The sequence below is a fragment of the Nicotiana attenuata genome, unplaced genomic scaffold (genome assembly GCF_001879085.1).
Source record: "Nicotiana attenuata strain UT unplaced genomic scaffold, NIATTr2, whole genome shotgun sequence".
Taxonomy (NCBI): domain Eukaryota; kingdom Viridiplantae; phylum Streptophyta; class Magnoliopsida; order Solanales; family Solanaceae; genus Nicotiana; species Nicotiana attenuata.
In genome coordinates, this window is record NW_017670490.1 from 165,873 (window position 1) to 179,462 (window position 13,590).

Sequence of the window (13,590 nt, forward strand, 5' to 3'; positions counted from 1 at the left end):
CCCCAAAAAAAAAAGAAAAAAACAGCAGCCCGTTTGTGGACTTAAGCTGGTTGTTGGACCCGTTTTGGGAGCAAATTCTATTACTTATCTTGAGCCAAGCTGTGTTTTGCGGTGCTGTTAAATCCTTGCTCAAAATTCAAGTTCCTGACAGAAATACCTCACCATGTATTTTTTTTTTATTGCTTCAGTCTCTAATTATCTCTTCAATGTACATCTTGAAATAGGGTCTTATTTTATGCATAAATGTTACTTCTGAAAGTTCTTTGTCTGTCTTCCTTGATAACCATCCTAAACATTTGTGATTTAGAAGTTCTTTGTCTTTGAAGGTGGGATCAACCAGAAGAGCTGTTGCTATTTCCTATGGGCGCAGATGTGAAGCCAATGTTACTATCCTTGAAAAGCTGGTATGAATGCCCAAAAGTTTGCAGTTTCTGAGCATTTGCATAGAAAAACAAGTTGACATGATACTTGATAGTCTTAGAAGTTCTATTATATTGAGAACCGAATGTACTATGAGCTTTTACTTCGATTGTTTTGGTTGTCTGTGGAGAATATTGTTTTCACAGAAAATGCTGATGATTACGATGAACTTACTGTACACTTCAGTTCCTGATGGATGCAGATTGACTGACCAATGTACTAATATGCTGTCTTCTCCTCCTATTCAAATTCCAGTTAATAATCATGTTCTTGTACAATTTCAGATTCAGCTGCGGCACAAGCTTGCTAGATTGCTTGGCTTTGCAAATTATGCTGACTATGCCACTGATGTTAGAATGGCAAAGTCTTCCTCTAAGGTTGGTGCAAAATTCATTGAAGATTGATATTCTTTAGAGAACTTGAATAATTTGCCCTCAAGAAGAATACCCAACTCCCTTGGCTCCTAGGAATACAAGTCTCTCTTTACTCTATTCCGTCATTACCCTTTCTTTCCTTTTAATAGTTCTGACTACTACTACATAAAAGAGAAGGATCATGCACAAAATGTTAAGAGGTGCTGAATATCTATCATTTCCACTATTGCAAAGAGTAACAATCTATGTTTTATATATTTGGAATATTTATTACAAGTTTGCAAAATGAATTTTGGTTTGCTGTTTCTCTTGATTTTCAAACTTATTAGGTGTTTGAGTTCTTGGAGAGTCTCTCTGCTAGCTTAAATGATTTAGCCTACAGGGAACTTTCGATGGTTAAAGCATTAAAGGTAACTTCAAATTTCCTGTATGTTGACACTTTAACTTATGTTTTTGTCTGTTTCACCTATATGCTTCACCTCTTGAAGATTCTTGTGTTCTGGTAATGTAGAAGAAAGAGGAAGGCGAATGTCCTTTCGGCATGGAGGATCTTCCATACTATGTCAAAAGAGTCAAAGATCAACAATTCCGTATGAATTTTGGAGTAATTAAACAGTACTTCCCTATCAATTTGGTTTTGTCCGGCATCTTCAAAATCTGCCAAGACTTATTTGGTAATCACCCCGAATTGTATTTGGTGCTGTCTTTGATCCTTTTTCCCTTACTCATAGCACAATAATTTAATAATAATAATAATAATTTATTTAATATTAGGCTTAGATTTCAAGGAAGTTGAAGGTGCTGAGGTTTGGCATCCAGATGTGCAGCTATTTTCAGCTTCAGATCTAAGTTCTAAAGAACTTGTTGGTTATTTTTACCTAGATCTATACTCCAGGTTATCCCAGCTCGATTCTTCTTCTTCCAGTTCAATGTGCTTCCTTTATCAACTTTATGGTAGAATACTGAAAATTCGTTGCAATTTTAACAGAGTCGGTAAATATGCGCACACCTGTGTCATAGCTCTTCAGAATGGTTTACTAAATAATGGTTCAAGACAGGTAACTGCTGGATGTATCACTTGCCTGATTCTAGTTCTTAGATTTTCACTAACGAAATTTCCTTGGATCCAGGTTCCTGTGGCGCTACTTGTTTCTCAATTTGAAAAGAAAGTTGATGGTCACCCTGGGTTGTTGCAATTCCCCGAAGTGGTGAATCTTTTCCATGAATTTGGTCATGTGGTATGTGACTTTCCTTTCATGCCTAGTGAAAAATTAGAACACTAGTCTGAATTCCAGTTCTCTCCTGTCAAGTTATAATACAATTGGAGAGCAATGTCACCTGGCACCTCCCTTCCAATTAAATACTAGTATGTCCTTTTTCCTTAGCCGATCTTGTGATTATTGTTTTGTCTAATAATTTCAGTTTTGAGGAAAAACCTTGTGGGGCACTGGCTAAGAGCCATTGCCAGCTTCACAACTTGTTAGTCAAGGGGTGCACTGGAATTAATCCAAGTGACTGCCAGTCCTTTGAAAAATGGTTTAGTTCAGGTCGAATCCATGTTGAAATCATTATTGAGCTGCCTTTGTTACATATAAGGATCGTCTGCAGCTCGGAAAGTGGTAACAAGAAAAAATGTCAGATGTGATTAATCGCCTGATCTGAACTTGTTAAAAATGAAAGCCGTGCTTCAACCAAAGAATTGAAGTATGATGCCATGAAACTTTATTGTTTATATTGCAATGAAGGAGAACTATAGAGCCGTACCTTTGACATTAAGCTTACTGGAAGACTTCCAGAGAGAAATGCTTATCTTATTCTTAATTGTATATGTGTTTGGTGGAGTAAAAAGTATCACGTGTAAAATTGTGACGCCATGAATGAGGGAGGACTGATGGGGGCGGGTCAAAGGAGAATGACTGACAGGCTTCCAGGTTAGCAAGCTCCCTAAGAAGAGGTGCATTTGATATCTTAGACAAATCACACATTAGAAAGAGAGAGAAAAGTGATGTGCTATAAAAGACAGAGCACAAGTTCATGGTACGCCAATGTGTGAATTAGGCGCACATCTGCCGCAAACAAAACTTAGGTATTTAAGTGGAGAAGGATAGAGGGGCAGACCCGTTATCCTCCGAGTTTCCAATCATCCACCTCTGGTCCTCGGAGATTTCTCTGCTAAATAAAAGTTCACATGGTACCCAGGCTTTTCGGCTCGATATGGAGTAACTTAAGACACAAATTTGTGACATCTTTTAGGTTAATGCGAACAATATGTACTATGGGTACGATAATGGGACAAACCTCTACAAGGACGCTGAGTTCTTCAGATGGGTGCATGTGATGCCCATGAAGGAGCAGGGTGATAAGGACGTGTTAAGGAGAAGGACCAACAGACTGTAGGCTAACAGACTAATAAAGATGGAATGCATGACACCTATCCTGCACTGGAAAGGGAGACAAAAGTGATGTGCTATATAAGAACACATGGTACGCCTGCTTGTTAGCTCAATGTGATGTAACCAAAGAGGCCAATCCATGAGGTCAGTTGGGCCAAAGGGAACAGTACGTACCATAGACTTGAGCTGTAACAGAAATTGAATGGCTAACCACAGAAGCCCCAAAACTCTTCTGTCCTCTAAGTCAGATTTTGTGCCTTTGGTCCTTAAAATTTTATTTGCATTTGCTCACGGCCACGCTGGTCCCTTTTGGAGCTACAATGTGACGTGCTTGCATAACAGGACCTAGTTTAAAGGCAAAGCTAGAACCAAAAACAAGACAACAACTAACATCATTAACAATCACTTCTTCTGTTCTTTTTTTCCCCTCCATTTATCCTTTTCCTAACCCCCTTCCTATTCTCTAGCCTACACAACTCATTTCGATTCCCGATTAGAGCTTATCCTTTGGGTGCTAATGGTTTCGTATTCGTTAATAATTAAAGTCCATACCAAATATTCTATTAGTTTATTGCATATAGCCAATATTAGACTTCCTCCAATAATCCCAATTGTCTCAATTTTTCTTCAGTGTTGTTTTGTTATGTTAACTTTTGATACTATTGTTTTAGTAAGAACATGTAAGAATGTAAATGATAATCGTATACTGTATTATTTCTTATCGTAATATAGTACTTCATTTGTGTACAACAACAAAAAAATATAGAATATTCCAGTTGTTCCATTTTATATGATAATATTACTATTTTGGAAGTGAAATAGCTTTTTCTTTGATCACAACTTTTTCACATATTATTGATAAAGAAACAAGTCTTCGGCCTAACTCAACCCAAAAGCTAGCTTATGAGATAGAAATTGCCAAGATCATATAAGGAGTTCAATTTCGCTTTCCACAGCCAATGTGGAACTCAACACTCTCACCACCAACATGCCCGGGACTGGACATCTAGAGTGTTGACAATATAAGACGGGGACCCAACATTTGGTAAAAATAAATTGGCGAAGAGCCTGGCTCTATACCATGTCAAGACAAGAAGAGAAGAAAGAATTCGTAGAATAGATTGCTTGATTATTCCCTCAAAGCTCAAGCTGTTGGGTTTAAATAACCTTCGAAAGAAATACAAATAAGGAAATGCTATAATTACAAGCCTACAAAATCTCCTAATTACCTAATTACATGATTTGGGTATCCTTCTATATTTACATAGTATGAATTGTTGCCATATTTAATTGTACAAAACCTAGCAGAGGCAAAAAAGCTATTCTCTACATCTATTAAGTCTTTGTGAACGGAGTTACCGATACTTGTGGTGGTTGGAGATAGTGAGTACCTGGTAGATGGTGTGCATAAGTTGGACCACACACCACCTCTATCAAGGTAAAAAGAATTCTTGTTCTCTATCTAGTTCTCTCAGCTAAGACAAGTCAAGTAAGGGACAAGATGCAGATCTAACAAGTGTTTGTCTCCTTTCTTTTCTTATCCTCCTTTTTCCCCCTATCATATGGGTTGATTTCCTTTTGCCCTTATGTAATGGCATCACTACATCAAATGACATTCACCTTCTGGCACGAAGAATTCTAGTTGCCAATACATAGTTGAAGTTAAAGGACCAAAAAGATTATGTTATAGAATATTAGCTATACATATAGTCTAAATACATTTACTAGATCATTCTATATACATTTAACAGATCTTGTAATATTCTTTTTTATTTGTTTTGATTTCTTTCCTTAGATAGATTCCTTGTGACTGTATAAATTCCTTTCATATTTATGAATAGAGAAATCAACTTCTACCATTGAATTACATGGTATCAAAGCTGCTAAGGCTCAATTTATGCTGAGAATTTTTTCCCGGCGTCAGGGTAGGCATCGAGTGAGTCACACACACCACCTCGCGACTGCCTCTCACACTCCGGCATCACCTCATCAATTCCAGCATATACCAGGTGTTTTTCCTGGTGTTAAAACACTGTTTGGAGTTTAATCTTCACGTCCAGATTGGCTTTATTTTTCCCTATACTTCTAAGACAGTCAATCTGGAAATTTGTTTTGTGCTTCTACAACTATCAGATTCTGTTTGGGTGTCGGATTGCTGTTGTTTTGTGTGCGTGCTGTTTATTCGGTATCATTCACATCTTGCTTTTGTCAACCAATTTTAGGTGTCAGATTGTTCATTTTTTACTTTTATTCATAAGTTTCTTGACTAAATATCAGTTAAAAACGTCTGATGATAAAGCTTCCGTGACTAGAATAGTTCCAACATTATCCAAAATTACAGAGTATAAATTAAATGGGTCTAATTATTTACATTGGAGTGGGAAAATCAGGGTCTATTTACGTATCGTTGAAAAGGATGACCATCTTATTGCATTGCTAATTTTATCTCCTATGACCATTTATCTCTTGCATCTAGCTCTTTGATTACCTCTATAGACTCTATCTCTGTGCCAAAGACAGTTAAGGAGGCTTCGAATCACCCTGGTTGGTATAATACAATGCAATGCTTGAGGAGATCCATGCGCTAGATGAAAATCACACTTGGGATTTGGTGGACTTACCAAAGAGGAAGAAGGCAGTGGGATGCAAATGTATCTTTGCATTCAAGGTAAATCCAGATGGTTCTGTGGCTGGGCTTAAGGCGTGGTTAAAGAGTATGCTCAAACTTATGGAGTAGATTATTCAGACACCTTTTCTTCGGTGGCCAAGCTCACTTCTGTTCAATTGTTTGTTTCTTTAGCTGCCTCCGAGCATTGGCCTTTACATCAGTTGGATATTAAAAAAATATTTCTTTATGGTGATCTTCAAGAGGAAGAGTACACAGAGCGACCATCTGGTTTTGTTGCTCAGGGGAGAGGGGGTATGGGAAAGTCTTTCACTTGGAGAAATCCTTGTATGGTCTGAAGCAGATTTCTCATGCCTGTTTTGAAAAATTTGGCGAGGTAGTTCAAGAATTTGGACTTACAAAGAGCAAATGTGATCATTCTGTCTTCTACATGTAAGTCAGTAGTTGGCATTATCCTTCTCGTTGTATATGTTAATGACTTTGTCATCACAGGAAGTGATTTTGCAGGAATATCTTCTGTCAAATTATTCTTACATACTAGGTTTCATACAAAAGACTTGTGGCAACTAAAATACATCTTGGGAGTTGAAGTAACTAAAACGAAGAAAGGAATTTCATGTCTTAGAGAAAATATAACCTTGACTTACTTGCGAAAACTGGAAAGTTGGTGGCCAAGCTTCGTAGTACTCCAATGGTTCCAAATGTGCATCTTACAAAAGATGACGGCTATCCCTTCACCAATCTAGAAAGATACAGGAGGTTGGTTGGGAGATTAAATTATCTCACGATAACTCGTCCAGATATTGCCTTTGCAATAAGTGTTGTTAGACAATTCATTGCTGCGCCTACGGTCAATCATTGGCAGCTTTAGAACAGATCTTATGATACTTAAAAGGAGCTCCTGGGCTTGGCATATTATATAGCAACCGCGAACATACTCGGGTTGGGTGTTTTGCAAATGTTGATTGGGCTGGATCTAAAATTGGTAGAAGGTTTACTACCGGCTAAGTTGCTCGGATACAAGTGCAGGTCTGATACGGGTACAGATCTAGAGGTCGGATCCTTCAAGATGTAAATTCTAAGATTAGGGATACAGATCCTAGTACGGATACGTGTGCGAGGATCCGACTAAAAATGATTCCAAAAAATAAAAATATAGAAGTATCTCTAAATTATGAGAATTTTTATGGAATACTCACGTATAGCTTGTAAAGTGTGGATTTATTTTTTATTCTCAAGTTGTAGATAAGTAAATGATTGATTTCCTAGATAAGATATGCTAATTTCTTCAAATTTACCCTAATTTCGGTTCCGGATCAAATTGTATTTCGTCTCGAATTTTTCCACCGTTGTGGTCGAAGTATCCAAAATTATTTGACCAATTCCGGTACGGATCCCATGCCCACACCCATGCTAGTGTCGTGTCAACACAGGTGCGGCATCTGAACTGCCGTGTCGGAGCAACTTAGACTATCAGTTATTATGTCTTTGTTGGTGGAAATTTTATATCATGTAGGAGTAAGAAACAAAATGTTGTATCTCGGTCAAGTGCAGAATCCGAGTACAGAGCTATGGCACAGCCACGGGTGAGATTATGTGAATACATAACCTTTTGATAGAAATTGAGTTGAAGTACCCTATACCAGCAAAATTCTTGTGTGATAATCAAGTCGCTCTGCATATCGCCTTGATCCAGTATATCAATGAAAGAATCAAACATATCGAGGTTGATTGTCACTTTATTCGTGAGAAGATTCAGGAGAACCTGATTTCCACTAGTTATGTAAAGACCGGAGAGCAACTAGCTGATTTTATTCACAAAGCGCTGAATAGAACTCGAGTTAATTATCTTTGGAACAAGTTGGGCATGGTCAACATCTACGCTCCAACTCGAGGGGGAGTATTATAGAATATTAGCTGTAAATATAGTCTAAATACATTTACTAGATCAATACATGTAGCAGATCTTGTAATACTCTCTTTCATTTGTTTTGATTTCTTTCCTTTGATAGATTTCTTGTAACGATATAAATTCCTTTCATATTCATGGATAGAGAATTTAGCTTCCACCATTGAATTAAAGATTAAAATCAAAATGCTCTTTCATGAATAATTTTATGATACAAGTAATGTCACTTTGCACATCACGTGTTTGAAACATGTCAGAGACAAAAGTGTGGTATTTTAGTAGAGAAGGGTTAGGGACGCGCTCATTATCCACCGAGTTCGAACAGTGCGCTAGTTCGCCCTTCGGAATTTCTCGATTACTAAATTGAAAAGTAGAGTCACTTTGTTTATGGTCGAAAGGAGACCTAACTCGAGGATCAATTCATGTCTGTATTTATTCCTGCTATTTGGCTAAAATATGATGGGCAACCACTTCGTAGATGCTTATCATTCAGCTGTGGTACCCATATTGATAAAGTTTACCTCATGTACTTCTCTATGTAAAATCTCATCCACACACCGGGTTAATTTTTGGAACAGCTAAGCGTGTTCTTGCTCCTGTATTTGTTTCAGATACATCACATTTGCAACTGTGCATCATTTGCCAAATTCTCGGGGCTGCGCCTGGATCCTGATTTTGTGGAGATTCCCGCCCTTTTGATGGAGAATTGGTGTGTGTTTAACACTTTGCCCTTTAAATTGATCCCTGTATCGTTAGCTTATGGTATTATAAGTTTGAATTATTCGTGCCAGGTGCTATGAAAGCCTCTCTTTGAGACTGATCTCTGGTTTTCATCAGGTGATCCATACTTCCACTGTACTTTCTATCCATTCTCTATACTTCCAGTAAGATGAGACTTAAAATATGTCAGATATTCAGACTTGCTACTATTCTGCTTTTCCTTGCTCTTCCATCTGTTCTCTCTGTCGCAAGAAATGTTCTTTTGAGTAGCATTTACCATTCAAAAAAAAAAAAAAAGGAAGAAAAACGGTTACTTTGAAGGAATGCATTTGCTTTTTTACTTGCTTATGTTAACCTTCATGCTAGTTTAACCAATAGATTTCAAGTTTGATACATTGGCTTCAAATCAGAAACTATGCTTGACCTGATGTTATTGCCAACAAACTTGGTAATCGTTCTTTTTTCGATAGTTTGATAATATTTATACTCTATCGGCGTCACTTACCTTTTGTAGGATATCACAAAGCCCATCAAAGATGAACTTTGTAAATCGCTTAAGAAATGGCGATGCTCCTTCTCAGCACTGAAATTAAAACAGGAGATCTTTTATTGTAAGTCTTTCTATTAGCTTGTTTAAAACTTAGCAATTTACTGGTTCTTCTTCTAATCCATGAAGGGATAACCTATTCTGTTCTTTTGGGTCCTTTTAGATACTAAAATTGGTAGTCTTCAACACAAGCATGCATTAATTGATTTTTTAGTAAATATAAGAATTCTGTCAGATACACTTTCTGCTGCAATTTTTTTAGCAACTGCGCTTTCCTAGTCATGCATACCTTATTAAATTGCCACTATTTCAATGATATGCTTACTCCTTTCCCACATATTTCTATGATATAATCTTAGAATGTGCAACGTAACATGTTAGAATAATCACAAATAACTATAGGTCATTTGATAAAAAGAATCACAAATACCTGTATGCCATCCCTACTTGCTCAACATTCTGGATTTGTCCTGCTTCTGGCCTGATCCCATTACCTTGTGTTATCAGATCTTCTATCAGCCCTTCACTAGGTCTGATCTTCAGTCTTTTCTAAACATTTCTTTGCTTTTGACTAGGGGTGTCAAATGGGCGAGTTGGGCTAATTTTGGACGGGTTAAAATGGGCTGCGTCAATAAATGGGCGGGTTATTGACCCACCCAAAAGTGACTTGGGCTGAGATGGGCTAGGTCAAGTTGGGCTAAAATTTGGGTCATAGCCCAACCCGCCAAATTCTTACCTAGCTTTAATTAATGTTATTGTGTTCTTATGAATTTTTTAATTATCAAATAAGACTTTTTCCTTTTACTATGGTCATATTTAACATATCAAACAAAAAAAAAAAAAAATTATTTTTAATATATTTTAGCAAAGTTACTCATGGAAAACTTGGGCTAAAAATCAGCTCAACTTTAGATGAACTGAAATGGGTTGGGTCAAGATTGGCTGAGTTCAACAAATGGGTGGGTCAATGACCAGCCCTACCTTGGGCCGGTTGGGCGGGTCAAATGGGTTTTGGCTCAAATTGCCACCCCTAATTTTGAGATAATTTATGTATGCATGATCCGAGAGAAGTAAGGTCATCTTAGCTCACCTATTTCACATTCAGTCCTGGCTTAAGGACTTTTGCCTTTATCTTTTGATCAAACATCACTTTCCTCCGTGGGAAATTTGCACTTTTGGTTCCTTCATTCAGATTTTGTTGTTGGTTCTCGTGATATCTAACTAAGCAATATTTAACTTCCATTTAATTGAAATATCGACTTTGTTCTCTTGATTGATGGCCTCCCGCAAATTCAATAGAATATTAACTACTGAACCACGTGCCTACATTTACTATGCTACATGGAGGTTATATTGATATTTATTTACTGCAAATTTAGGGGGATATAGTTTGTTTGCAACTGTCACCTTTCTGTGGGGAACATAAGCACTAAAATGGCCTCCACTTGGCATAGTACATAATGTAAGACTAATATTCACATGTTTTAAGAGTAAACCATGAAATTGGTCGGAGTCTAGTTCAGGAGGGACTTAAAATGCACATTTCAATTAATTGAAGGTTAAATTTTCTCAGTAAGATATCCTGAGTACCAAAACATAGTTTATCAATCACTGGAGGTCCAAAAAGGCAATTTCCGTAGCTACTTTGGGCTTTCCTACCTCCCCAACTGTCCCTTCACGCCAAAAGAAAATTAGTGTTGAAGGAATATTTTGCTGGTAAAATAGATCTCCTTCCCTGCCCCCCTGCCTCCAAATGCGGGCAAAAGATATAAAATCACCACGAGTCTGCTTCTGGGTTTTTTTAGTTGGATTTCACAATGATCCTATAAAAGTTACTGGGTTTCAGAAATGTTTTTGTAAGGAAACTAATAAATCCAAATGAACTGGTCAAATATGGAAGCAAAGGAATGGGATGACAGTGACGAGATACAATGGCAGCAGTGAACCCGGTGGATATGGAAAGGCAGAGATGGAAATAAGCAGAGAGACAGGCACAGAAGAGAGAAAGTAAACGAGAGTAGAGTTAGGGGTTTTGGTGTAGTGAAGGGTATTTTTGGGAGTATAATAAACTGTAAGGGTTAACAAAGTAAAATACTTAATCAAACACAAGGAGCTTTGAAGTTGAAAAGCCATGTTGGGGTGTGCAGCTTCTGGCTTTTGATTTGTTTTGGCATAAAAACATTTAGCTTAATAGCACTTTTGGTGTTACCGAACACTAAAATAAGCCAAAAGGTGCTTAAAACCAGCTTCTAAGTTTATCCAAACCCCCTTGAAAGGCTGGTCAAACTAGCTTTTTAAGCACTTTTTGTCTTATCTTTGGTGTTTGATAAACACCAAAAGTGCTTTTAAACTAAAACAAGCCAAAAATCATTAATTGGCACCCTAACTTATATCTTTTCTGCTTAAAAGCTCCTTGGATTGACCAAGTATTTTACTTTGTTGTCTCTTACATTTTCTTATATTTCAAACAATACCTTTCATTGCACCAAAAGCCCTAACTCCACTTTCGTTTCTTTTTCCTGTTTTTGCCGCTTTCTTTCCTTCTATGCATCTTTACCGATTTCGCCAATTCCTTCTGCAGATAGACTATCAAGTTGGAAGATGTGGTATTTGTCTAAGTGAGAAAGAGCAACTTTAGCAAATAGTTTTTTCGATAATCTTTCCATGTATACCATGTCTTTGTTTCCTTTACCTGCTAAAGTGGAGAACCAACTGAATAGACTATGAAAAGGCTTCCTCTGAGGAAAAGGGGTGATAAAATGATATTGGTCAAATAGGAGAAGGTGAAAGAGGTGTAAACTAAGGATGGACTTGGTGTAAGGAACTTAAGATTACAGAGTACGAGCTATTTAAATAGTTTTTGTGATATAGTCAAGACGGAGATTTACCTTGGAGAAGGGTTAAGTGCTAAAAATGGGAAACAGCACTCTTGGTGCAACAAGACAAACTCAAACCCTGTCATGGATATGGTCTGAGGACACACAGAAGTCTTTGGTCAGCATTCCAAATATACACCTACTTAAAAGTAGGAGATGGTCGAAAAAGATTTTGGAAAGGTTGTTATCTTAGAAATAAACTCTTGAAGGAGACTAACCCTGATAGCTCAATTTAGCTGTAAATCCAGATGCTACAATTGCTCATTGCAGGACTGTAATAATTGGAGCATTAATCTGAGGAAAAATTTATAGGATAGTTGGATACTTGGATGCATGGCTTGCTGCATTTATTGGATGTATTGTGTGAAAGGGCTTGGGAGGTGTGAGAAAATGATTAATTCAGATGACCTTAAACCAAAAACGACAAATTTACTTAAATCTGCGTGTAAGGTGCTGGCCCCTCCAAGGGTTTCCTCTTTTGGATGAGTCTCTCCAAATGAAGCTTGCCTAACCCAAGATAATCTGATGAAAGGAGAAATAATAATGTGTAACAGATGTTTTTTATGTGTGAAAAGAAGAGAAGTGTTAATCACCTGTTCCAGTACTGGAAAGCTGCAACTGAAATGTGGCATATGTTCCTAAATATATGTGAATGAAATAGATGACAATGATATGACCATATCACAGTGCTTTTGGCGCTGAAGATGAAAAAAAAAGGAAAACGGAAGGTAGAGACATTCGGGAAACCGTTCCTCTGTGCTTCGTTTGGGTTTGAACGGCAGGTGCTTTGAAGACTGTCGAACAACAGTTCATCAGTTGAACGCCTCATGTTTGCATTTTTCTTTGGTGTAATAGTATTTGGTTTATGGGCTTCATCAGTTTCCCCTCTTAGCTAAAGGGATATTTTGTAATCTGCACCTTATGTGAAAAATGCAATGCCCTAGTCCTATATTATTGAAAATTATAATTTACCTTTTGCTCTGTGTGAGAATGCACGGGAGAAAATATATTATTGATGTATTGACATATGTTACAATGAGCCCTATATATATACACACACATAACATGTCCTACTCCTAATATATATTGGATTAGGGTTATTTATTTACTCCTATTTATATGACTATTCTAACACTCCCCCTCAAGCTGGTGCATATAAATCATATGTACCGAGCTTGTTACATATGTAGTTAATACGAGGACCAGTGAGGGACATGGTGAAAATACCATGTGAGAATGCACGGGAGAAAATATATTATTGATGTATTGACATATGTTACAATGAGCCCTATATATATACACACACATAACATGTCCTACTCCTAATATATATTGGATTAGGGTTATTTATTTACTCCTATTTACATGACTATTCTAACACTCTGAAAAAACTGTTGCATATTTAATTCACATATGCATAAGATATGCAATAGCGGTCTCTGAGTTAAAGGTTTGGTAGGACTCATGAATTTTTAGAATGCTATCATATATACCATCAAATAGATCTTGGGTTTCAAGTTTTTGCTGCAGATGTCCTTTTATTTTATTTTTCTTTTGGGTGTGGGGGGTGGGGGTGGAGGTGGGGGAGGGGGCTGCACTTACCACTCAGAATGAAGCCAGTGACTGTTATCCTGCTTAAAATAAATTAGTTGGGGACAAAATGTAGGAAACAAATATTTTGGACAGTTGAAGGTTGGTCAATGCACCAGAAGGAAGCACAAGCCT

At 37.3% G+C, this 13,590-nt stretch overlaps 1 protein-coding gene across 1 annotated transcript in view; it reads left to right on the forward strand.

Moving 5' to 3' along the window:
- Window positions 1-13,590, forward strand: part of LOC109240158 (probable thimet oligopeptidase) — a 32,110-nt gene that overhangs the window by 16,383 nt on the left and 2,137 nt on the right. Inside the window, exons 7-16 of the mRNA XM_019406784.1 lie at window positions 327-404; window positions 705-797; window positions 1,124-1,204; window positions 1,306-1,468; window positions 1,569-1,689; window positions 1,783-1,852; window positions 1,925-2,032; window positions 8,334-8,431; window positions 8,514-8,559; window positions 8,957-9,053. Of these exons, the coding sequence (XP_019262329.1) occupies window positions 327-404; window positions 705-797; window positions 1,124-1,204; window positions 1,306-1,468; window positions 1,569-1,689; window positions 1,783-1,852; window positions 1,925-2,032; window positions 8,334-8,431; window positions 8,514-8,559; window positions 8,957-9,053 (955 nt within the window). The remainder of the gene's footprint in view (window positions 1-326; window positions 405-704; window positions 798-1,123; window positions 1,205-1,305; window positions 1,469-1,568; window positions 1,690-1,782; window positions 1,853-1,924; window positions 2,033-8,333; window positions 8,432-8,513; window positions 8,560-8,956; window positions 9,054-13,590) is intronic.